The 20,268-nt window shown below is 35.4% G+C and overlaps 1 protein-coding gene across 1 annotated transcript; it reads right to left on the reverse strand.

Annotated features, from left to right (window-relative positions):
- Positions 1-18,052: 18,052 nt before the first annotated feature.
- LOC120176955 (probable glutathione S-transferase) lies at positions 18,053-18,841 on the reverse strand. Its single transcript, XM_039183230.1, has 2 exons — positions 18,479-18,841; positions 18,053-18,404 (listed from the first exon to the last, which is right to left on the reverse strand). Exons 1-2 carry the CDS (start codon positions 18,830-18,832, stop codon positions 18,054-18,056), a joined length of 705 nt encoding a protein of 234 aa, XP_039039161.1. The 5' UTR covers positions 18,833-18,841; the 3' UTR covers position 18,053.
- Positions 18,842-20,268: the final 1,427 nt, after the last annotated feature.

The raw sequence follows: 20,268 nt of genomic DNA on the forward strand, positions 1-20,268 counted from the left end.
ACCAATCTTGCTTTGTATCGTTTGCTCCCATCGTGCTCTTCTTTGATCCTGTAAATTCACTTGTTATGGAGCTCTTTCTTGCCTGGTGGTAATTCAGCTAATTCCCACGTCTGATTTGACATAAGCGAGTCCATCTCATCTTTCATTGAAGACTCCCACTTGACTGAATCCTCCACCTGCATTGCTTCATCATAGCACTCTGGTTCACCGTTGTCAGTCAGCAACAAGTAATGCAAAGAAGACGAATAACGTTGGGTTGGTTTAGGAATTCTGGAGGAGCGTCTTAGTTCCGGTGTGCCTGGTTCTTCTTGAACTACTTCAGGACTGATCTGAACATCATTTCCAGAAATCTCCTCGAACTCAGCAAATTCCTTTGTTTCAACTTCGTTGTTTGAGCTACTTGATTCTATGGTTGATCTGTCTTTGTACATCACATTCTCATTGAAAATGACATCTCTGCTTCTGATAATCTTCTGATTTTCATAGTCCCAAAACCGGTAACCGAACTCATCACCACCATAACCAACAAAGACGTATTTTTTGGACTTGGCATCAAGTTTACTTCTTTCAGCAGAGTTTATGTGTACATAGCAAATATAACCAAACACTCTTAAGTGTGAAAGGTTTATTTCTTTCTTGCTCCAAGATTCCTATGGTATTCTATCATCCAAGGGAACTGAGGGCCCACAGTTGATCAGGTAAGTTACAGTGTTGATAGCTTCAACCCATAGCGATTTGGGCAAGCGATATGTATCCTCATGCTTCTGGCACGTTCATTCAGAGTTATGTTCATGCGCTCTGCTACGCCATTTTGATGCGGTGTCATGGGAACTGTTGTCTCCATCTTGATCCCATTATTTGCGCAGAAATCTCAGAATCTTCTATTTCTATACTCCCCTCCATTATCAGACCTCAGCCGTTTGACTTTCAAACCAGTCTCATTTTCCACCATGGCCTTCCATTTTCTGAATGTGTCAAAGACTTCTGATTTCTTCTTCATAAAATAAACCCACACCTTCCTTGTAGAATCATCAATGAAGGTGACATAATATAGTGAGCCTGCAAGGGATGGAACTAGAGATGGTCCCCATACATCAGTATGAACCAACTCTAACTTTTCAGCCTTGGGTGTCTTTCCAATCTTTGCAAAACTAACTTTCTTTTGTTTGCCAAAGATGCAATCCTCGCATAGTCCGACATCTACACTCTTTAGATCCAGCGGCTTCCCTTTTGACAAAAGTGTCTTCATCCCTTTCTCGCTCATATGACCAAGCCTTTGGTGCCATAGGTTTGATTTTCCAACAGCATCTGCTGCAGCAATAATATTCTCTAAATTTGATGTTACATAGAGAGTACTAGTCTTCTTACCGCGAGCAATGACGAGTGCTCCTTTGGTAATCTTTCATTCACAGCCTAAAAAGGTTGTGTTATATCCTTCTCCATCAAGCTGTCCTACAGAAATCAAATTTCTTTTGAGGCCAGAAATATGTATCACTCCCTTCAACGTCCAGGTGGTATGGTTTTGGCAACTTTAATCGAATGTCACCTTTTCCGACGATCTTCAAGGTTTCATCATCAGCTAGATGAACCCTCCCAAAATCACCACTGACATAGTTCTTCATGATTTCTTGGCATGGGGTGGAGTGGAAAGATGCCCCTGAATCCAAGATCCATGATTCAATCGGACTGTTGACGCTTAGAATCATGGCATCACCTGTCTCCTCTGTCATGTTTGCAGATTCCTGTGCACCGGTATCTTTCTTCAGTGCTCGACAATCTCTTTTCAAGTGACCCTTCTTGCCACAATTATAACATGTAAAATCTTTCTTTCCTGTTCTTCATTTTCCCTTTTTGGATTTGGATCTTCCACGATTTGAATTTCTTTTTGAAGTTCTCCCTCTGAACTCCGTGTGCAAGGCTGAGGAGGTTGGTGCTTCACCCGATTCTCTCCGTCGAATTTCTTCGCTCAATATCAGATCTCGAACATCGTCGAATTTTAATTTACTGTTTCCCGACGAGCTGCTGACTGCCGTAACAGTAGCATTCCAACTGTCTGGTAGAGATAATAAGAGAATTAAAGCTCGAACTTCATCATCGAATTCAATTTCCACTAAACTCAACTGGGTTGTGGTTGTATTGAGTTCATTCAGGTATTGAGCCACTGATGCCCCTTCCGCCATCCGCAAATTGAATAATCGCCTCATCAAGTGCACTTTGTTTGAGGTCGATGGCTTCTCATACATACTGGAGAGAGCCGCCATAAGACCCGTTGCTATATTGAAAGAAACATTGCGGGATAGCGTCAGTCGGATAACTCTGAGGGCTTGTCTGTCGAGAAGAGCCCAGTCTTCATTCTTCATGTCCTCTGGTTGCTTTCCTAAGAGAGATTGATATAGATTTTTCTGCTACAGAAAATCTTTAATCTGCATCTTCCAAAAGCCAAAGTCTTCACCATCAAACTTTTCAATTTTTACCTTCCCTTCGTCTGCAGCCATCGCTCTCACTCGAATCTGGCTTCGTTTAGATCGTTCTGACAATTTTCGTGAACCATCGTGTATTAGAACACCTCCGTCGACAAATTTGTATCGCCGACAAAATTTTACTATTCACGAAATTCACTATTCACATGAATAGTAGTAAATAGTTATCTCGCAAAAATTGACAAAATTCACAACTAAAAGCTCTGATACCAGTTGTTAGGAAATAAATCGAGTACGAGTAATTTCCCTATAACCAGATTAGTGAGAATGCGAAATAAAAGCAGAAAAATAATACCCGAAATTGATAACGGAGTTCAGCTAATTTTACTTACGTCTCCGGACTGCTGCAGATCTTTTACTAAAAGAGAAAATTTACAGGTGTTTACAAAAAACTCACTAGTCACAAGAAAGCTTTCTACTATTAGGAGAAATAAATGATTTAAGGGATAATATTGAAGCTAAATGAGCTAAGGTATTTATAGTTAAAGTTTATAGACTAATCTTATAAATATCCTAAAGTCCAATGAGTAATTACAATTTTCCCTTTGCCATTTTTATTCAACAAAAACAACTTGAATTCGGTACAATTATCATACAAAAACAACTGGATTTCGGTGCAATTAAATGCACAACTTTCACATCGAAAGTTTCCATTGACTTTTCCAACAACGACAACTTGGCCATTTCGTCTGCCACCAAATTCCCTTCGCGATGAATCCATATTATCTCAGTAGCCCAGCAACGCTTACGAAAATCAGCAATTGAGCGAACCAGTGGGAAGCGACTCCTCTCCGAATTCAGGTCAGTAACAAGTTTCACCGCTTCAGAGTTATCCACTTGAACCTGCAAAAATTCAGCTCAAGAGACCATGCAACTTGAAATCCAATAAAAATTCCCCAGGGCTCGGGTTGCAAAGGAGTAGAGATACCGATATATTTGTTGAAACCATATAACCATGAACCATCACAAGAGCGAATGACACCGCCAATCGAACTTGAACCATTTACCATATCCTCAGCAACGTCTGTATTTAGAGAAAGCCGTTGAGCAGGTGGTTTCGACCATGCAATCCATTTCAAATTGGCAGTCGATGGCGCAGCTTGCAAGGGGGATAAATCGGCGAAACACTTAGCCCAAACAATGGCACAGTTGAAGAGATCCCTAAGAGGCCTAGTCTCTGACGAGAAAACATAATCATTTCGGCGCTTCCAAAGGAGCCAAAGAAATGTCGAAAACAGTACGCACCATAGAATTCCATTATGTGAGGTGGAGGTTCTAGAATTCAGATTGCGAAGGAGCCAGTTTTGAAATTGAGACTGATAGAACTCAGCATCATCAGGGGCGAAGAATCTACTCCAGATACCACGGACAGCAGGACAAGCTCGAAAAGTGTGGAGAACAGGCTCGGGGCCGGAGTTGCAGATCGGGCAAGAGGGATCCGAAGTGAGCCGGCGTTGAGCTCGCTCAAGTTGACTCATGAGTTTTCCATGCAAGGCTTTCCACACAAATAACCGGATACGCTGAGGCACTTCGAGAGACCAGATGGATTTCCAATCGGCCGATCTATCATTCCAGTTGTTACCTGCCAAGTGTCAATACACATTATTCGTCCTACTAGGATTCAAACTCCTAAAAATATGATAGAATTTTAGGATTCAAACTCCTAAAAATAGGATAAAATTTTGCTAGGATTCAAATTCCTAAAAATATGATAGAGTTCTACTATTATTTAAATTCCTAAAGATATGATCCACAAGCACTATAAATAGCCATTGTAATTCACCATTGTAAGAGAGGATTTACACACAAAACATAGAGGAAAGCACGAGAAGATACAAAGGCAAAGCTATTGTAAACGATTCGAAAAATAAATAAAAGGTAGTATCTTTTTTACTTTTGATTTGGTCTCTTACATTTACGTTTAATTATTATTATTTATTTATTTAACTTTATTTATAAGGACATTTCCCTTGTTACTCATTTTATTTAATTGTTTTGTTATTTTTCTTTTCTTTTTTTTCATGTAATATTTTTTACATTTTATGTATTTTCTTTTTTACTTTAGTATATATTTTATTTTATTTTTTAGATTATATATAATATATTATTTTTTATTATCAGTTTTATTAATTTATATATATATATATATATATTTTACTTTTTTTTTTTTATTTATATATATATTATTTTTACTTTTTTATTATTATTTATTTATTTGTTTTATTTCTATATTTTTTTTCTTCTTTTTCTTCTTTTTCTTATTTTTATATTTATTTTACTTATTATTTTATCTTTGTTTTCTTTATCTTCTTTTATTTGTTTTCTCTTTATTTTAATTTAATTAATTTATTTATTTCTTACCTTTTTATCTATTACCTTTTTATCTAACATGGTTTTTTGACCTTCTTAAGGCCACACCTTTAAAACTATCTAAGGTAAGTAATTGTGATCGTATTTTTACCTTTTAATTTTAAATTACAATTTTCTTAATTTAAGACAACGGGCAAATTACGTAGTACCGAAAGGGCGGTTCAAGGGTGCTAATCCTTCCTTGACCGTAATCGACTCCCGAATCCGACATATCTTTGGTAAGATGCAGATCAGGTAAGATATAAGGTATCCGATTAACCTATTTATTTTTTAAATAAATAATCGGTGGCGACTCCAATCACATTTTTCAAGTCGAAGCCCAATTCTGGGGCCCAATCGAAAGACGGTTACGACAGCTTGGCGACTCCACTGGGGACTTTCAAGTGAGTCAGGCTAAGGTAATTTTCAGTTGTGTTTTTAACGAAAAAGGTAAGTTTAAATTTTAAGGTAACATTTCGATCCTTATTGCTTACTTTTGATTATATTTTTTCGAGTAAATAGTTGTACTAACCGTTTTCTCAATTATTTCAGCACTTAAAGTCTTTTTTCATCTAAGGCTCTATACCCGAGCTCCAAACCCTATTTAAGTGGGGGTGAAAGCGACGTCTTCATGTGAATTTATTCACCGTGCGGGCCTAGCAAGTAGCCTTCGGGATTCATATACCTTATGTCTTCGTGTGAATTTATTCACCGTACGGGCATAAGGGAATGTGTCCTCTCGAGTTTAACTTAGTCCACACAAGCCTGTGATGGGTTTAGGACTAAGGATCTGGCAAGCCCAATGGGGCACCGGCAAGGATAACTCGGGTACATTTTTTAGAACCTAACCCGAGAGACTTTGAAGAATTAGAGCCTACCCCAAAACCTCATTCCAAACCCTAGGATGCCGGAATTATTTCCTAGTTTACTTTATGTTCAAAGCATGCGAACTAGAAATTTATGCGGTTAGGACTTGTTCAAAATCAACTTGCGGGATAGAGATCATGTTCGGGTATGAATAATAAGCATGTGAGGTAGATATCATGTGGGGTAGGACTTTCATTTTTATGATCATTTTTTATTATTTTTCACCTCACTAACTCTTTTCATCTTTCTTTTATTTTATTTTATTTTCATCACTTGTATCATTCAAAAGAGGTCATTGATCCACTAAAACGTGTTTGTTAAAACTCGAATAATCTGAATCCATGGACAAAGGTGTTGTAATACAAGAGATGAAAATACAGAGGATAGTCTACAAGGCGACTATGTGTCACATTCAATCCAGAAGACGTGGTGCCCACAATTGAAGAGTATATCACTCTGTTGCATTATAAAGGACTCAGAATGAACCAGGTCTACATCAAGCACAATGAAAGCTTATCTTTGAAGAACTGACTGGCAGAGGTTGCAGGGGCAGGATGAAGGTTATGTATCTTGGAAGTCCCTTTGAACACGACAATGGCAAAATAATAGCTGAAATTGGAGACCATTGCTGGCGAATTCAAGAAATAGATTAATGAACTTCACATAGTTCCTATCAATTAAGGGCTCCAATGACGAATTCGTTGGGAACAGGCTCAACAAAAGTAAATGCTCGAGATGCGATCATTCGAGACTTCTTGGACCAGTACGAAAAACAACTCAACATTTTCACGGTTCATCCAGAGAGGCCGGAGGGGTTCGACAGGTTATTCAACCGGTGAAAGATGAAAGCAGAAGACTAGTCAACATGTTAGAAGCTGTCAGGATATTTTTGTCTCTTAAAAGATAAAACATTTTTGTCCCCAATAAGGATTATTCATAATAACAGGCACATTTCTTGGATCAATGCCTCGAACATTTCATGCATTTTTGCATCTTCATCTACATTTTTAAGCATTTTCATGAAATTTCTTCCTAGAAGATTCGATGAAGTGGATTTAACCACATGGAAGCAAGATTGTAATCTTAAAGAAAAAAAAACTGAAAATAATACAATGGGAGCCTGATCAGCTGATTGTAGGACAAAGCCTGCCATGATGATCTAAAGAATCTCCATATCCTAAGGGCTACGATGTTGAAGCTGTTAGCTGTTACCACATAAGAAACCCCAAACATTCCTCTAAAATCTATAAGGCACTTGTCGAATGGGGCATGACATATACCATTTGCACTTAGAGGATTGTTTTGTTTGAACACATCTTTTAAACGATTGAATTCATGTTACTTTCTAAGGTGGAGTACTTGAACAAATTTTAATCTTTAGTTCTTTGAATATTAAATGAATTAAGGATTCTTTTAATTCTTCAAGAATTATAGATTTTTTGACATATGACAAGATTAGACATTTCTTATCCTCTCTCAAACCCCAGAATAAAATACCTTGATTCTTTGCCCAAAATAACTCATGGTCATTACCAAAAAGACCAAATTTTGACATTACCTCCCTTTGAAATTCTTGAACATTGCCTTTATCTTTTTGATACACTCATACCTTTCTTTGAGTCAATAAGATCACACCACTGTCGTTTTAGACTCAAAATTGACATTTTAACCCAAGGCGTTGAGTTGTTCATCTGAACATGAGCTTTATTCTAAAGACACAACTTGGGGCATCTTGCGGGGAGCTTGAACATTGAGACATCTGGGGAAAAAGAAGAATTCATCCGAAATAATTCTATCACACGTTAATTACACTGTTTTCATGTGAATAGAATTAATCCTGAAAATCTATCCCCCTGGGGATACTTTTCCTGTGAGGACTTCCATGTATGAAATGATGAACGGCTTTCTTTCTTTATCCCTTCACAACAAGAGAAAATATATATCCCTTGTGTCCCCTTTTGAGCCTGTAGTATTTTTCTTCTGATTCAACCCTAACCAAGGATCACCCTCCACATTGGGGGGCAAGGTGGAAGAAATCTGCTCACATGAGTGAAGACATCAATCAAAAGGAGACACCAAAAGGTGGACCAAATGGAAAGTGCGAAGATCTAATCAAGAACAAAAAGAAAAGAAGCAAAAAGCAAAAAAAAAAACACAAAGAAAAAGAGAAACAAGAACAAAAGGAAAAAAGAGCAAAAATCAAAAAGAAAAAGGGACAAAAAGCACATACAAAGATTCCCTAAAGACAAATGGCACATCAAGCTTCAAACTATGAGATTGATCAAGCACAATCATTCCCGAATCTCTGAATCACTTCACTCGAAGATCATAGAGCATTAAGAGAAAGAGACATTTTGAGCAAGACAAGATTGAAGGCATCAAAATGAATTGATCCTTGGTTCAACACCCTGAAACACTTGTTTGGGCCTATTTATCCTTTTCTTTCATAACCATGAACCCTGGCCTACATTACGTGCCTTAAAAGTCCTTTCTAATCATACATGGATTTCTAAACAGAAGAGACTATCTTCAGATTTCATCCCGCCCATCAGGATTAATCTTTGTTTGCAAAAAAAACAATGTAATTAATATATGGTAGAGAAAAATAAAAAAAGGGGGGTTCAAGACGTAAATCATGAATAACGTCTTGAAACCAAAGGAGGATTCGAGTTGAAAACCTGAAAAGGCGGCTCGAATATAAAAAATTGTGCAACTGAGGCGATCACACAAATTCCTTGATAAGGCATCGCACAATCCGAGTGTGACAACGAAGGTTGGGAGTCAGAGAACACTTCCAGTAGAGAAGCATGCAAGCTACCCCATCAATCCTTTGAGCATCAAATACCAAACCTTTGAGCATCAAATGCCAACCTTTGACCAACACAATGACCTGAGACTTTTTATCCTTTCCTTACTTGACCATCTCTGAAAGATAGCTTTGATCATGACACTTGTCAAATAGCTATAATTTATTGAAGGATTAACATTGTAATTAATTCTTTGATATCCAATGAACTCTAGTTTTATGATTCGTCTCAATTGTAAAACCGTGAAAGGGGCAATATTTTTAAAACTTGGGATTAAACATTTTTTGAAACTCTTTTAATTGATATTAAAAGAGAAAGAAAAACATTTTTTTTTCAAACAAGACAGTCTCTCTAGAGTGGATCTTGGTAAATGACATGTGACTCTTAGACACAAAACTCATGCTCAGAATCAATACTGAAGCAAGAAATGAGGAACATTTGGGGCATCTTTGAAGATTCAACATGAAATATTGGGGCCTTTTTTTTGGGCATCTTTGGGGATTCAACATCCTAATGCGAATTATCAGGCCTTTTTCAAGAGATAAATATAACCAATTCATGTTATATGCATCTTATGCATACATTTTAGAGCATCATTTTTTTCCACATACATAATTTTTGCAGCTTTTAGAGTCAAGTTTCGACTTCAAGACGAAGGATACTCGATTCAAAAGCACCTTTAAAGATTGATGTTGGTTGCTTAACTCAGCAGCAAGAAGCTACACTTCAACCAATTTGACATATTGAAAGATCGACAGATCTTAGAATCAACTTCAGACGAGTTCGAGAGATAATTCAGAACCGATCCAGTTCGTATTTTCAAGTTGGATTTCAACTTCACGACGAAGGATATCCAATTCCTGGCTCAACTTCACGACGAAGGGGCCACCCACGATTTCAACTTCACGACGAAGGGAATCGTGCTCACAATTGTCTCTCTTGAGACAGTTTCCCTTGAAACAAACTTTGTCTCTCTTGAGACAGTTTCCCTTGAAACAAAATTTTTTCTCCCTTGAGACAGTTCTCTTGAAACATAAACATTGAAAACATTTCCCTTGAAATAAATTGTCTCTCTTGAGATAGTTTCCCTTGAAACAAAATTTTGTCTCCATTGAGACAATTTCTCTGAAACAAAACATTGAAAACATTTCCCTTGAAATGAATTTGTCTCTCTTGAGATAGTTTCCCTTGAAACAAATTTTGTCTCCTTTGAGACAGTTTCTATTGAAACATAAACTTTGAAAACAGTTTCCCTTGAAACAAAATCTTTGAATATGTTTTACATTAAACAAATTTCGTCTCTCTTGAGACAGTTTCTCTTGAAACAAATTTTGTCTATCTTAAGACATGTTTTTCTTAAAACAAAATTTTGTCTCCCTTGAGACAGTTTCTCTTGAAACATCAATCCTTGAATATGTTTTTTTTGTGTCACCCTTGATACAGTTTCTCTTGAAACACAAAAGAAACCTTTGAAATTGTTTCTCTTGAAACACAAAAAACCTTTGAAATGTTTCTCTTGAAACACAAACCTTTGAGATTGTTTCCCTTGAAACAATTTTGTCTCCCTTGAGACAGTTTCTCTTGAAACAAAATCTTTGAGTTTATTTCCTTTAAAACAAAATTTTGTCTCCCTTGAGGCCGTTTCTCATGAAACAACATATATCTTTAAGATCGTTTCCCTTGAAACGAATTTTGTCTTTTTTAAGACAACTTCTCTTGAAGCATCATTTAAACCGTTACACTCAGCTCAGGCACATACTTGAGATGGTCGAGAAGCATTTCTCAAATCAAAAATAGAATGTGCACATCAGATTTGAACATTTGAAGAATTCAAGATCAGGGATCAAAATTTGAAGATTCAAGAATCAAGATTCCAGACAGGCAACTGGAGATCGAGATTTCTCTCCAGAGCCCCAAAATAACATATGTTGCATATGCATTTTAGGCACACCTAAGAGCATTGCATCCATAGCATCACATATATGCATAACTTTTTCAGGTTTTAGCTAGAGTCAATTTCAACTTCGCGGCGAAGGATATTGAACTCAAAGCGACACGATTTGCTCGAGAGTGGATTTCAACTTCACGACGAAGGATATCTAGCTCGAAGCCAAACTTCACAATAAAGGGGCCATCTGCGATTTCAACTCCACGAAGGAGGATATCGTGGCACTCGAGGCAACACAAGTTCAACTTCACAACGAAGGGACGGCTAGTTGTCAACAAACAACTTCTCAATTTCAGAGTCAATTTCAACTTCACAACGAAGGATATTGGACTCCAGACAACGCAAGTTCAACTTCACGACGAAGGGACCGCTGCCTGTCAACAACAACTTCTCAATTTCAGAGCCAATTTCAACTTCACAATGAAGGATATTGGACTTCAGACAACGCAAGTTCAACTTCATGACGAAGGGACCGCTGCTTGTCAACAACAACTTCTCAATTTCAGAGCCAATTTCAACTTCACAACGAAGGATATTGGACTCCAGACAACGCAAGTTCAACTTCACGACGAAGGGACCGCTGCTTGTCAACAACAACTTCTCAATTTCATAGCCAATTTCAACTTCACAACGAAGGATATTGGACTTCAGACAACGCAAGTTCAACTTCACGACGAAGGGACCGCTGCTTGTCAACAACAACTTTCCAATCTCAGAGCCAATTTCAACTTCACAACGAAAGATATTGGACTCCAGACAATGCAAGTTCAACTTCACGACGAAGGGACCGCTGCTTGTCAACAACAACTTCCCAATCTAAGAGCCAATTTCAACTTCACAATGAAGGATATTGGACTCCAGACAACGCAAGTTCAACTTCACGACGAAGGGACCGCTGCTTGTCAACAAAATTTCATTCAGATTCAATTTCAACTTCACAACGAAGGATATTGGACTCGAGACAACACAAGTTCAACTTCACACGAAGGGACGGCTGGTTGTCAACAACAATTTCCTGGTTCCAGAACCAATTTCAACTTCACGACGGAGGATATTGGACTTGGAACAATGCTACTTACTTGGATTTCAACTTCACGACGAAGGATATCCAACTCAAAGAAGGATTATCAGCCATCAAAATTATCGAGTTCGACTCCATTCAGCTCGATGACACATCAATCACACTACTTTCTGGTTGCAGTCGAGGTTTTCAAGTCGAGAAGAGGACCTGGGTTAGCCATGCCTTAGTGACAAGCAACCATTTTCAAACAGCATAGCTTAAGTTAAGAAAAAGCTATCTGTCAATGAAGATTTCTGAGTTCGATTCCGATCCAAGGTCTTTAAACCGAGAAGAAGATCGAAGGGTAACGGGAAGCCACGTGCCGATTCAAATTCCGAACTACGGCTTTAATTTCATATCATTTCAAGATGAACTCGACTTCACGATGGAGGAGTCATCCGTAACTCAATTCGACAGGGAGTTATTGAAACATCAGAGTTAATTTTCAACTCCACTGAACGAAAAGTGTGTCTTTTAATCTTTGCCCTATCCCCGTTACACGACTATGGGCAAAGAGGGGCAGCTGTCACACACATTTTCGTCCTACTAGGATTCAAACTCCTAAAAATAGGATATAATTTTAGGATTCAAACTCCTAAAAATAGGATAAAATTTTGCTAGGATTCAAACTCCTAAAAATAGGATAGAGTTCTACTATTATTTAAATTCCTAAAGATAAGATCCACAAGCACTATAAATAGCCATTGTAACTCACCATTGTAAGAGAGGATTTACACACAAAACATAGAGGAAAGCACGAGAAGATACAAAGGCAAAGCTATTGTAAACGATTCGAAAAATAAATAAAAGGTAGTATATTTTTTACTTTTGATTTGGTCTCTTACATTTACGTTTTAATTATTATTATTATTTTATTTAACTTTATTTATAAGCACATTTCCCTTGTTACTCATTTTATTTAATTGTTTTGTTATTTTTCTTTTCTTTTTTTTCATGTAATATTTTTTTACATTTTATGTATTTTCTTTTTTACTTTAGTATATATTTTTATTTTATTTTTTTAGAATATATATATAAATATATTATTTTTTATTATCAGTTTTATTAATTTATATATATATATATATACTTTTTTTATTTTTTTTTATTTTATATATATATTAATTTTACTTTTTTATTATTATTTTATTTATTTGTTTTATTTCTATATTTTTTTTCTTCTTTTTCTTCTTTTTCTTTATTTTTTATATTTATTTTACTTACTATTTTATCTTTGTTTTCTTTATCTTATCTTTTATTTAATTTGTTTTCTCTTTATTTTAATTTAATTAATTTATTTATTTCTTACCTTTTTATCTAACATGGTTTTTTGACCTTCTTAAGGCCACACCTTTAAAACTATCTAAGGTAAGTAATTGTGATCGTATTTTTACCTTTTAATTTTAAATTACAATTTTCTTAATTTAAGACAACTGGCAAATTACGTAGTACCGAAAGGGCGGTTCAAGGGTGCTAATCCTTCCTTGATCGTAATCGACTCCCGAATCCGACATATCTTTAGTAAGACGCAGATCAGGTAAGATATAAGGTATCCGATTAACCTATTTATTTTTTAAATAAATAATCGGTGGCGAATCCAATCACATTTTTCAAGTCGAAGCCCAATTCCGGGGCCCAACCGAAAGACGGTTACGACACCAAGCACACATAAGCAGAGGCAACATTGAAGCAAAGCTTGGGACTCCATATCCAGTGACAGTATTAAATTAAAGTTGCCCAGCTATTCTCATAATTCTATTTTGATCACTCAACTATTTTAAAATTATACATGACATTATATATTTGTTCTCTTTTAATCACTCGTCATTAAAAATAAACATAACTGATTATACTTTTATTTCTTTTCAATGATAACATAGCGACGTGTTGTTATATATAGTTTTTACCTTAACTTGATAATCAGCAACATATCCAAGCAGAATTCCAATATGTATTCCTATTCCATAATAGCATCCCAAGTTCACATATGCTACTGTGGTTTGCAAACCAGCTCCTGTGGCAATACCTGCATAACATATATACATGAATTAAGGCTTAATATATAAACGGGTATAATGTCAAAATTAGCTCTCAACGTTTACTAAGATGATTATTTTGACCTCTATTTTATTTTTTTTAAACATTTTAATTCTCAGCATTTTATTTTAAGACAAAATGGCCTCAAACTTTTGATCCAATAATTACTTTAGCCCTTTTTTTCTAGAGTATTTTGACCCTGGACTTCATTTTAGGGTAAAAGATTATATTTTAGAACATTAACCGTTTGTTAACTTAAGTTTCCATCCACATAAGGTCTTTTTGACCAAAAGTGAAACGTTGATGGTCAAAATGCTTCAAAAAAAAATATAGTCCAAAGTGACTATTTAGTCAAACATTTAAAGCTAATTGTTTTAAAAAAAATATAATCTAAAGTGATTATTTAATCAAACATTAAGAAAATATTTTGATATTATGCTGTATAAATATTGGGGTATGATAAGTTTAGAATAGTTTACCCGAGAGTACCGGCTGAACACTGCTGATTAAAATTGCAAAAGCCAAGTAAATTGAGAGAGTTGAGACTGTTTCTGCAACTTGTTCATCATCGGAAAACAAGTATGCCGTTCAATTTCCGAAAGACAGACATAATATCCAAAATACAATCCCTATACTTGTTGTGATTCCCAGTATTGTTTTTATTGCAAATTTCACTGCCTCGGCACTTCCTCTCCCCAGTTCATTCGAAACTCGTACGCTGGAAAAGAAATTCGAGTTTTGTTTAATTGGTTCGTACAATCGCTTTTAAAAGAAAAGTTTAATCATAAAAATAAGTGTTAAATTATAGTTTTTATTAATTATAGGTATTTAAAAAAATTCGTTCAAAGTATATGTTTATTTAACGTTTTTTATGTTATTTTTTTAAGTGTCTAGATACCTAATTCATCATGACCGTTAAAAAATTATGTTATCTAACACATTTAATGCTTATGAAATTTTATAATTTAATTTAAAAATAAAAAATTAAGATTTTATTATTTTAAATAAACATTTTCTTAACTTTAGAATCTTGACTCCGAACTCTTTCATTCACGCCAGCCGCTTGATGTTCCCCTGATTATCGCCCTTTATCGTCGTTCATTTCATCTAACCGGATTTCAACGCATGACAGAAGTAATTGTAACTTAAATCGCTGAAATCATTACCGTTGTTGAAATCATCTACCCAAAATAGTGGCCCTGCAATCGTTCATTTTCCATTACAATAATCGCTTGAAGGATGGGGTTCAGGTAGTCTCTCGTCATTAAAGTATCTGTTGAATGGCAGCGTTGGTTAGGGGTGTATTCGATTTGGTTTGGTTTGATTTTTTACTAAAAATTGAACCGAACCGAAATAAACGATTTTTCAATATTTAAACTGAAATTGAATAGTTAAAAATCGAAAAAAACCAAAATCGGTTTTTTCGGTTCGGTTTTTTTAACGGTTCAGGTTTTTCGGTTCGGTTCAGTTTATCGCTTTTTCAATGAAAAAATCACTTGAAACTATAATTTTTTTTACAAAAATTGCCTATTCGGTTCAATATGGAACAAATGGGTTCCATATGGAAAATCCGAACCGAATCAAAAATTGAAGCCTTTAAACCGAACCGAAAAACGAACTGTTTAAAGCCAAATCGAACCGAACCAAACCGTTTTACTCGATTCGTGTCGGTTTTTCGATTTTCTCGGTTTCGTTGCTCACCCCTAACGTTGGTGACGATCGAAGATGGTAAAGAGACTGAAATTAGGATTTTTTAGGATTTTGAAGCTTGTTTGTAATTTTATAAAAACTTTAAGTTTTCTTTAAATAATACTTTTAAGTATTTTTTAAACAATAAAAAATTTATAAGCATGACATGTGTCAAATAACATCTTTTTTAACAGCTATTACAATTAGGGATGACAACAGGTCAGGTTAAGATTGGGTTTTTGGTCAATCTGACCCAACCCAAAAATATATACCCTCTACTCAAACCCGACCCAACCCAAAAATTATATATCCTTCATCCGACCCAACCCGACCTAAAAATATATATCCTCCACCGAACTCAGACTCGAACCGAATTTTTAGAGTATTAGTCTGACCCGACCCATTATAAAATAAGGATTTAATTAAAAATAATAATAAACTTTTTAAAGAAATTACATTATTATCCTCGGATCGGGTCAGAGTTTTTTCTCCCTCAACTTAAACCCAACCTCACCCCTTAAAAAATTCGACCCAATCCGACTAGAACCTGAATTTTTTTAAAAAGAATTCAACCTTAACCTTATTGGATCTGGTCGGGTCAGAACCCGTCGAATTCGAGTTAAATTATCATCCCTATTTACAATGTAGACATTTAAAATAATACTTTGTGCAAAAAAAATTCTTTGCACACTTAAAGTTAATTTTAGATATACTTTTAACAGTTTTCAGTAGTAACCATGTGTGCAAAACACCATAAGGAGGAGGCCTTGAAGGATTACAATTGACACGCCTTGGACTCTTTAACATGTGCACATTATCTTTATAATCATGTGGACACTGACCATTCTCCCTAGGACTTGGGGACCTCTGCTTGGTTCTGTATTCCCAGTCACCATATGGAGAACGCAGAGAAAGAGACCGTGAAACATTTCTAGATCACCTGGGAGAACGATGATTATCTTTTGCTTCAGCTGCATCTTCACCATACCGAAACTTCACAAAGCCACATAACATTACTAAGCATAATTAAAGAGTCGGGCACCTTTATTGGTACTAAAAACAAAATATTAGTAAGCCATCAAAAGGATAGAAAAACAATTTCAGCAGAAGACATTATAATAGCATGAAGCTCTATTCAAAGTACACTATAATCGTCAACAAAGAAACAACCAGAACAAACACAGACATATGAATAAAGGACGAATCAATGGCGTACCCTGAGTAATAATTTTTCTTTCGGCAGATAAACATCATTCACCGAACCATATCATTCAAAGGAAACCCTAAGATCTTCCGGGCTAGCATCGATAGGGAGATTGCGAATGAGAAAATAAAAAAGAAGAGGGAATCGGTGACGGTGGGATCGGTGGTGATCACGAGGTTCATTAACGTACCTCTTTCTTGCACGTGTTGTAATCTGGCTACGACGATGAGGACTATAGTTTCTTCTGACTTTGATGCCTCCCAATCCCTTGAACAAGAGAAAAAACCTTAGCGTCGCGTAAACCAAAATAAAAGGTGAGAAAAAGAGCGAAAACACTATTCTTTATCTCCGGGAATAATAGGTAGGGTTAACTGCAAGGTAGGCCATCAAATTTTTTAGGGTTAACTTTTCATAATTTTCATTTACATCCTCTAGCTTTTGAGTTTTTATAATTTAGTCCATAAATTTTATGTTTCTCATGTTTAACTCCCAAGTATTATAAGCACACTTAACTCCCAAATTATCATGATTGTACTTCTAACTCCAATTTTGACGGACTTATTATTATTATTATTATTATTATGATTATTATTATTATTATTATTATGATTATTATTATATCAAGTATCAAAATTTTATTTTCAGCCCAATTAAGGTTTCTTAAAAATTTTAAAAATTAATTTAAAAATATTAAATATTATTAAAATTATAAAAATATGAAAATTTTTAATTTTAAAAAATTAAAAGAAATATTAATTATTTCTATAAAATTCATAAAAAAATATTGCATTTTATTTAAAAATTATTTAAAATTTTAAAAAATAAAAATATCTAAAAATATATAGTCAAGGTTTTCGGACGGGAGACTACAACACTATGTTTAGTGCTTATTCTCCAATGGAACCTATGTCACTATAAGGTAATAATTCTTACAAGAAGGATACGAAAATCCATAAAAGCTAGAGGGCTCAAAAAAGATCCTGGATGTAGCTGGATAGAAATAAAAAGAAGATTTTGTGTTTGGAACAGGGGATAAGTTCTTTGAACAATTTGAAGAGGTTAATAAGTTATTAGGGATAGTTTCGGGGTTGATGGCTAAGGAAGGTTATGTTGCTGATCTGAGATATGTTTTGCACGACGTTCAAGAGGATCAGAGAAGAGACATGCTTTGCAGGCACAGTGAAAGGCTTGCAATGGCGTTTGGATTATTGAACACAGAGCCCGGGACTACATTTGCAGATTATGAAAAACCTTCGCGTTTGCGGGATTGTCACACTGTGACCAAGTATATATCAATGACTATGAAAAGGGAGATATTAGTAAGGGACGCCAATCGTTTTAATCTTTTTAAGGATGGAACCTGTAGTTGTGGAGATCGTTGGTGATGCATCCATGCCGATGCCTCCATTCTCTTCATCAAAAGGAAAATGAAAAAGTACAGAGATTCATTTTGCTAATGAGCTGTGCAAATACATGCTTACATGTTGACACGTTCATATACATATATATTATCTAAAAGGCCATGCCTTGACAAACAGTTTTGAACTTATTACAGCAATATGATGCCTAAATTATAATGTAAAACATTCCATGGAAAGACCTCACAAACGGATCATTTTGCAGGATGGTAGTTTTCATAAAGTGCTTGGTACTTGATGATCATCTTGTCATGAGGAGGCCATGTATCTTTAATCACAGGGAGTTCATAAAACTCTTGCATCCAGGCCAACAATAGTGGATATCTCTCATCAACTATTTTCAAGCCAATTACCTCTTCAAAAATACCGATCAAGTTCGCCATCCAACCGAAAACGAGATCCGCCAGTCCAATCTTCTCGCTGCCGAAGAATTTCTTCCCTTTCAGCTCTTCTTCAACGAACTTCAGATTCTCCACCGATGCGGCCATCGCTTCCTCTCGATCTTTCCCTTCCTTGGTGAAAATGGCCCATATTGTTGGTAAAAGCTGCATCAAGAACAAGATGTCACCCATGTTTATTTGTACAAAAACCAGTGCATACAGAAACTGAAAATCTTTACCTTTTCCTCATTGAACTTGGCCAAGAACCGTTGCCTGGCTCTCTCGAAAGGATCTTCGGGCAATATCGGATTCTGGTTCCATGTCTCATCAATATATTCAAGAATCAGAAGTGATTCTGAGACAGGCTTTCCATTGTGAACAAGAACTGGGACTTTCTTGTACACAGGATTGTACTGAAGAAGCAGAGCACTCTTGTTGGATAGATCTTCATCTATTGCTTCATACTCTATACCTTTGAGCTTCAACGCCCAAACAACCCTTAAGCCAAAAATGTTTGACCATGTCTTGAAAAGCTTTACTTCTTCTGCCATATTGTTTGCCATGTCTTCTTGTTCAACAGTGGTAATATACATATATATATATATATATATATATATATATATATAGAGAGAGAGAGAGAGGGGGGATGGCAACGGGCAGATTCAGGCCGGGTATTGGTCCCCGTCCGGTTTCCGTTTAAAAAACCTGTATCCGTTCCCGCTTAAAAAATCGCGGGGATTTAACGGGGATCCCCATCGGGTAATCAGGGAAAACCGCGGGGAAACGAGTATCCTCGTTTAGCATAAACGGTTATTTAAATAGATATCCCCGTTTAGCATAAACGGTTATTTAAACGGGTATCGGGCCGGGTATCGAGTATGGTATATATATTTAAATTAAATATATATAAATATTATATATATATATATATATATATTAATTTAATTTAAATTAAATTAAATTTATTAATATTATATATATATATATATAATTATTTTTAATATTTATCGGGTCGGGTATTGGGCCGGGTAATCGGATAATCGGGGTAGGGATTACCAAACCCGTCCCCGTTTAGCATAAACGGATTTTCCCCGTCCCCGTCCCCGTTTAGCATAAACGGTTTTTCTCCATCCCGTTTAATTCGATTTTTGGTTTTCCCTGTCGGGTTCGAGTTTTTTTTGTCATCCGAGATTATATAATGGCACACTTTAGAAGGAAAGGTAATAGGGTAAGTCACACGTTTAGTACCTTAACTATCATTTTGATTTCATTTTGGTCACTTATCTATTTTTTATTTCAAAATCATACCTAACTTTACGTTTTGGTTATATTTTTGGTCACCCACCTTTATAAAATTAACGGTGATGCTAACATGTTATCACAAGGTAATATCATGTCATTATTGAAAATTTTCTTTAAAAATATCATGTCAGTAGTTCTATGAATTTTTTAACGATAGATGCTCAAAACAAAATTAAAATATAATGTTAGGTATTTAAAAATAATAATTACATGATTGAAACGGAATAAAAGTTATAGTTAGATTATTAAACGTTTAGTTTACTCAAAATAATAATAATTGGGGACAAACTTTATCCAAATGATGTGTTGATGGGAAATTATATTACAACCCCATTTTTCTATGTGATGATGAAATGTACGTGAGAAAAGTAGACCTAAAGTCACTTTTTATCATAGTCGGGTTAGGACGTTGAAGTCTTCATATAATTTCTTAAAAAGAGATTCTTATTAAAAATTATAAAGTTTAAATGCAGTATATACAGAGAGATTATGATATTACTAACTCAAATTCTAACGGTGTAAGATAGGATGATCATGAATATGAGTTCATTTTTAGTAAAGTGAAATTAAACCCAAAAAATAAGATTTTTATTGTAATAAATTTAATTTTTTTTTGATACTTGTTATTTCGAGACACTGTTCCGTGCTCAAATTGATTATTGTCATAGCCCCGCTTCTGCCTTTTATCTGGTACTTTAATTTTCAAGTTGACTCGTGTACTATTTAA

This window comes from Hibiscus syriacus, unplaced genomic scaffold, assembly GCF_006381635.1.
Source record: "Hibiscus syriacus cultivar Baekdansim isolate YM2019G1 unplaced genomic scaffold, ASM638163v2 tig00112261_pilon, whole genome shotgun sequence".
Classification (NCBI taxonomy): Eukaryota; Viridiplantae; Streptophyta; class Magnoliopsida; order Malvales; family Malvaceae; genus Hibiscus; species Hibiscus syriacus.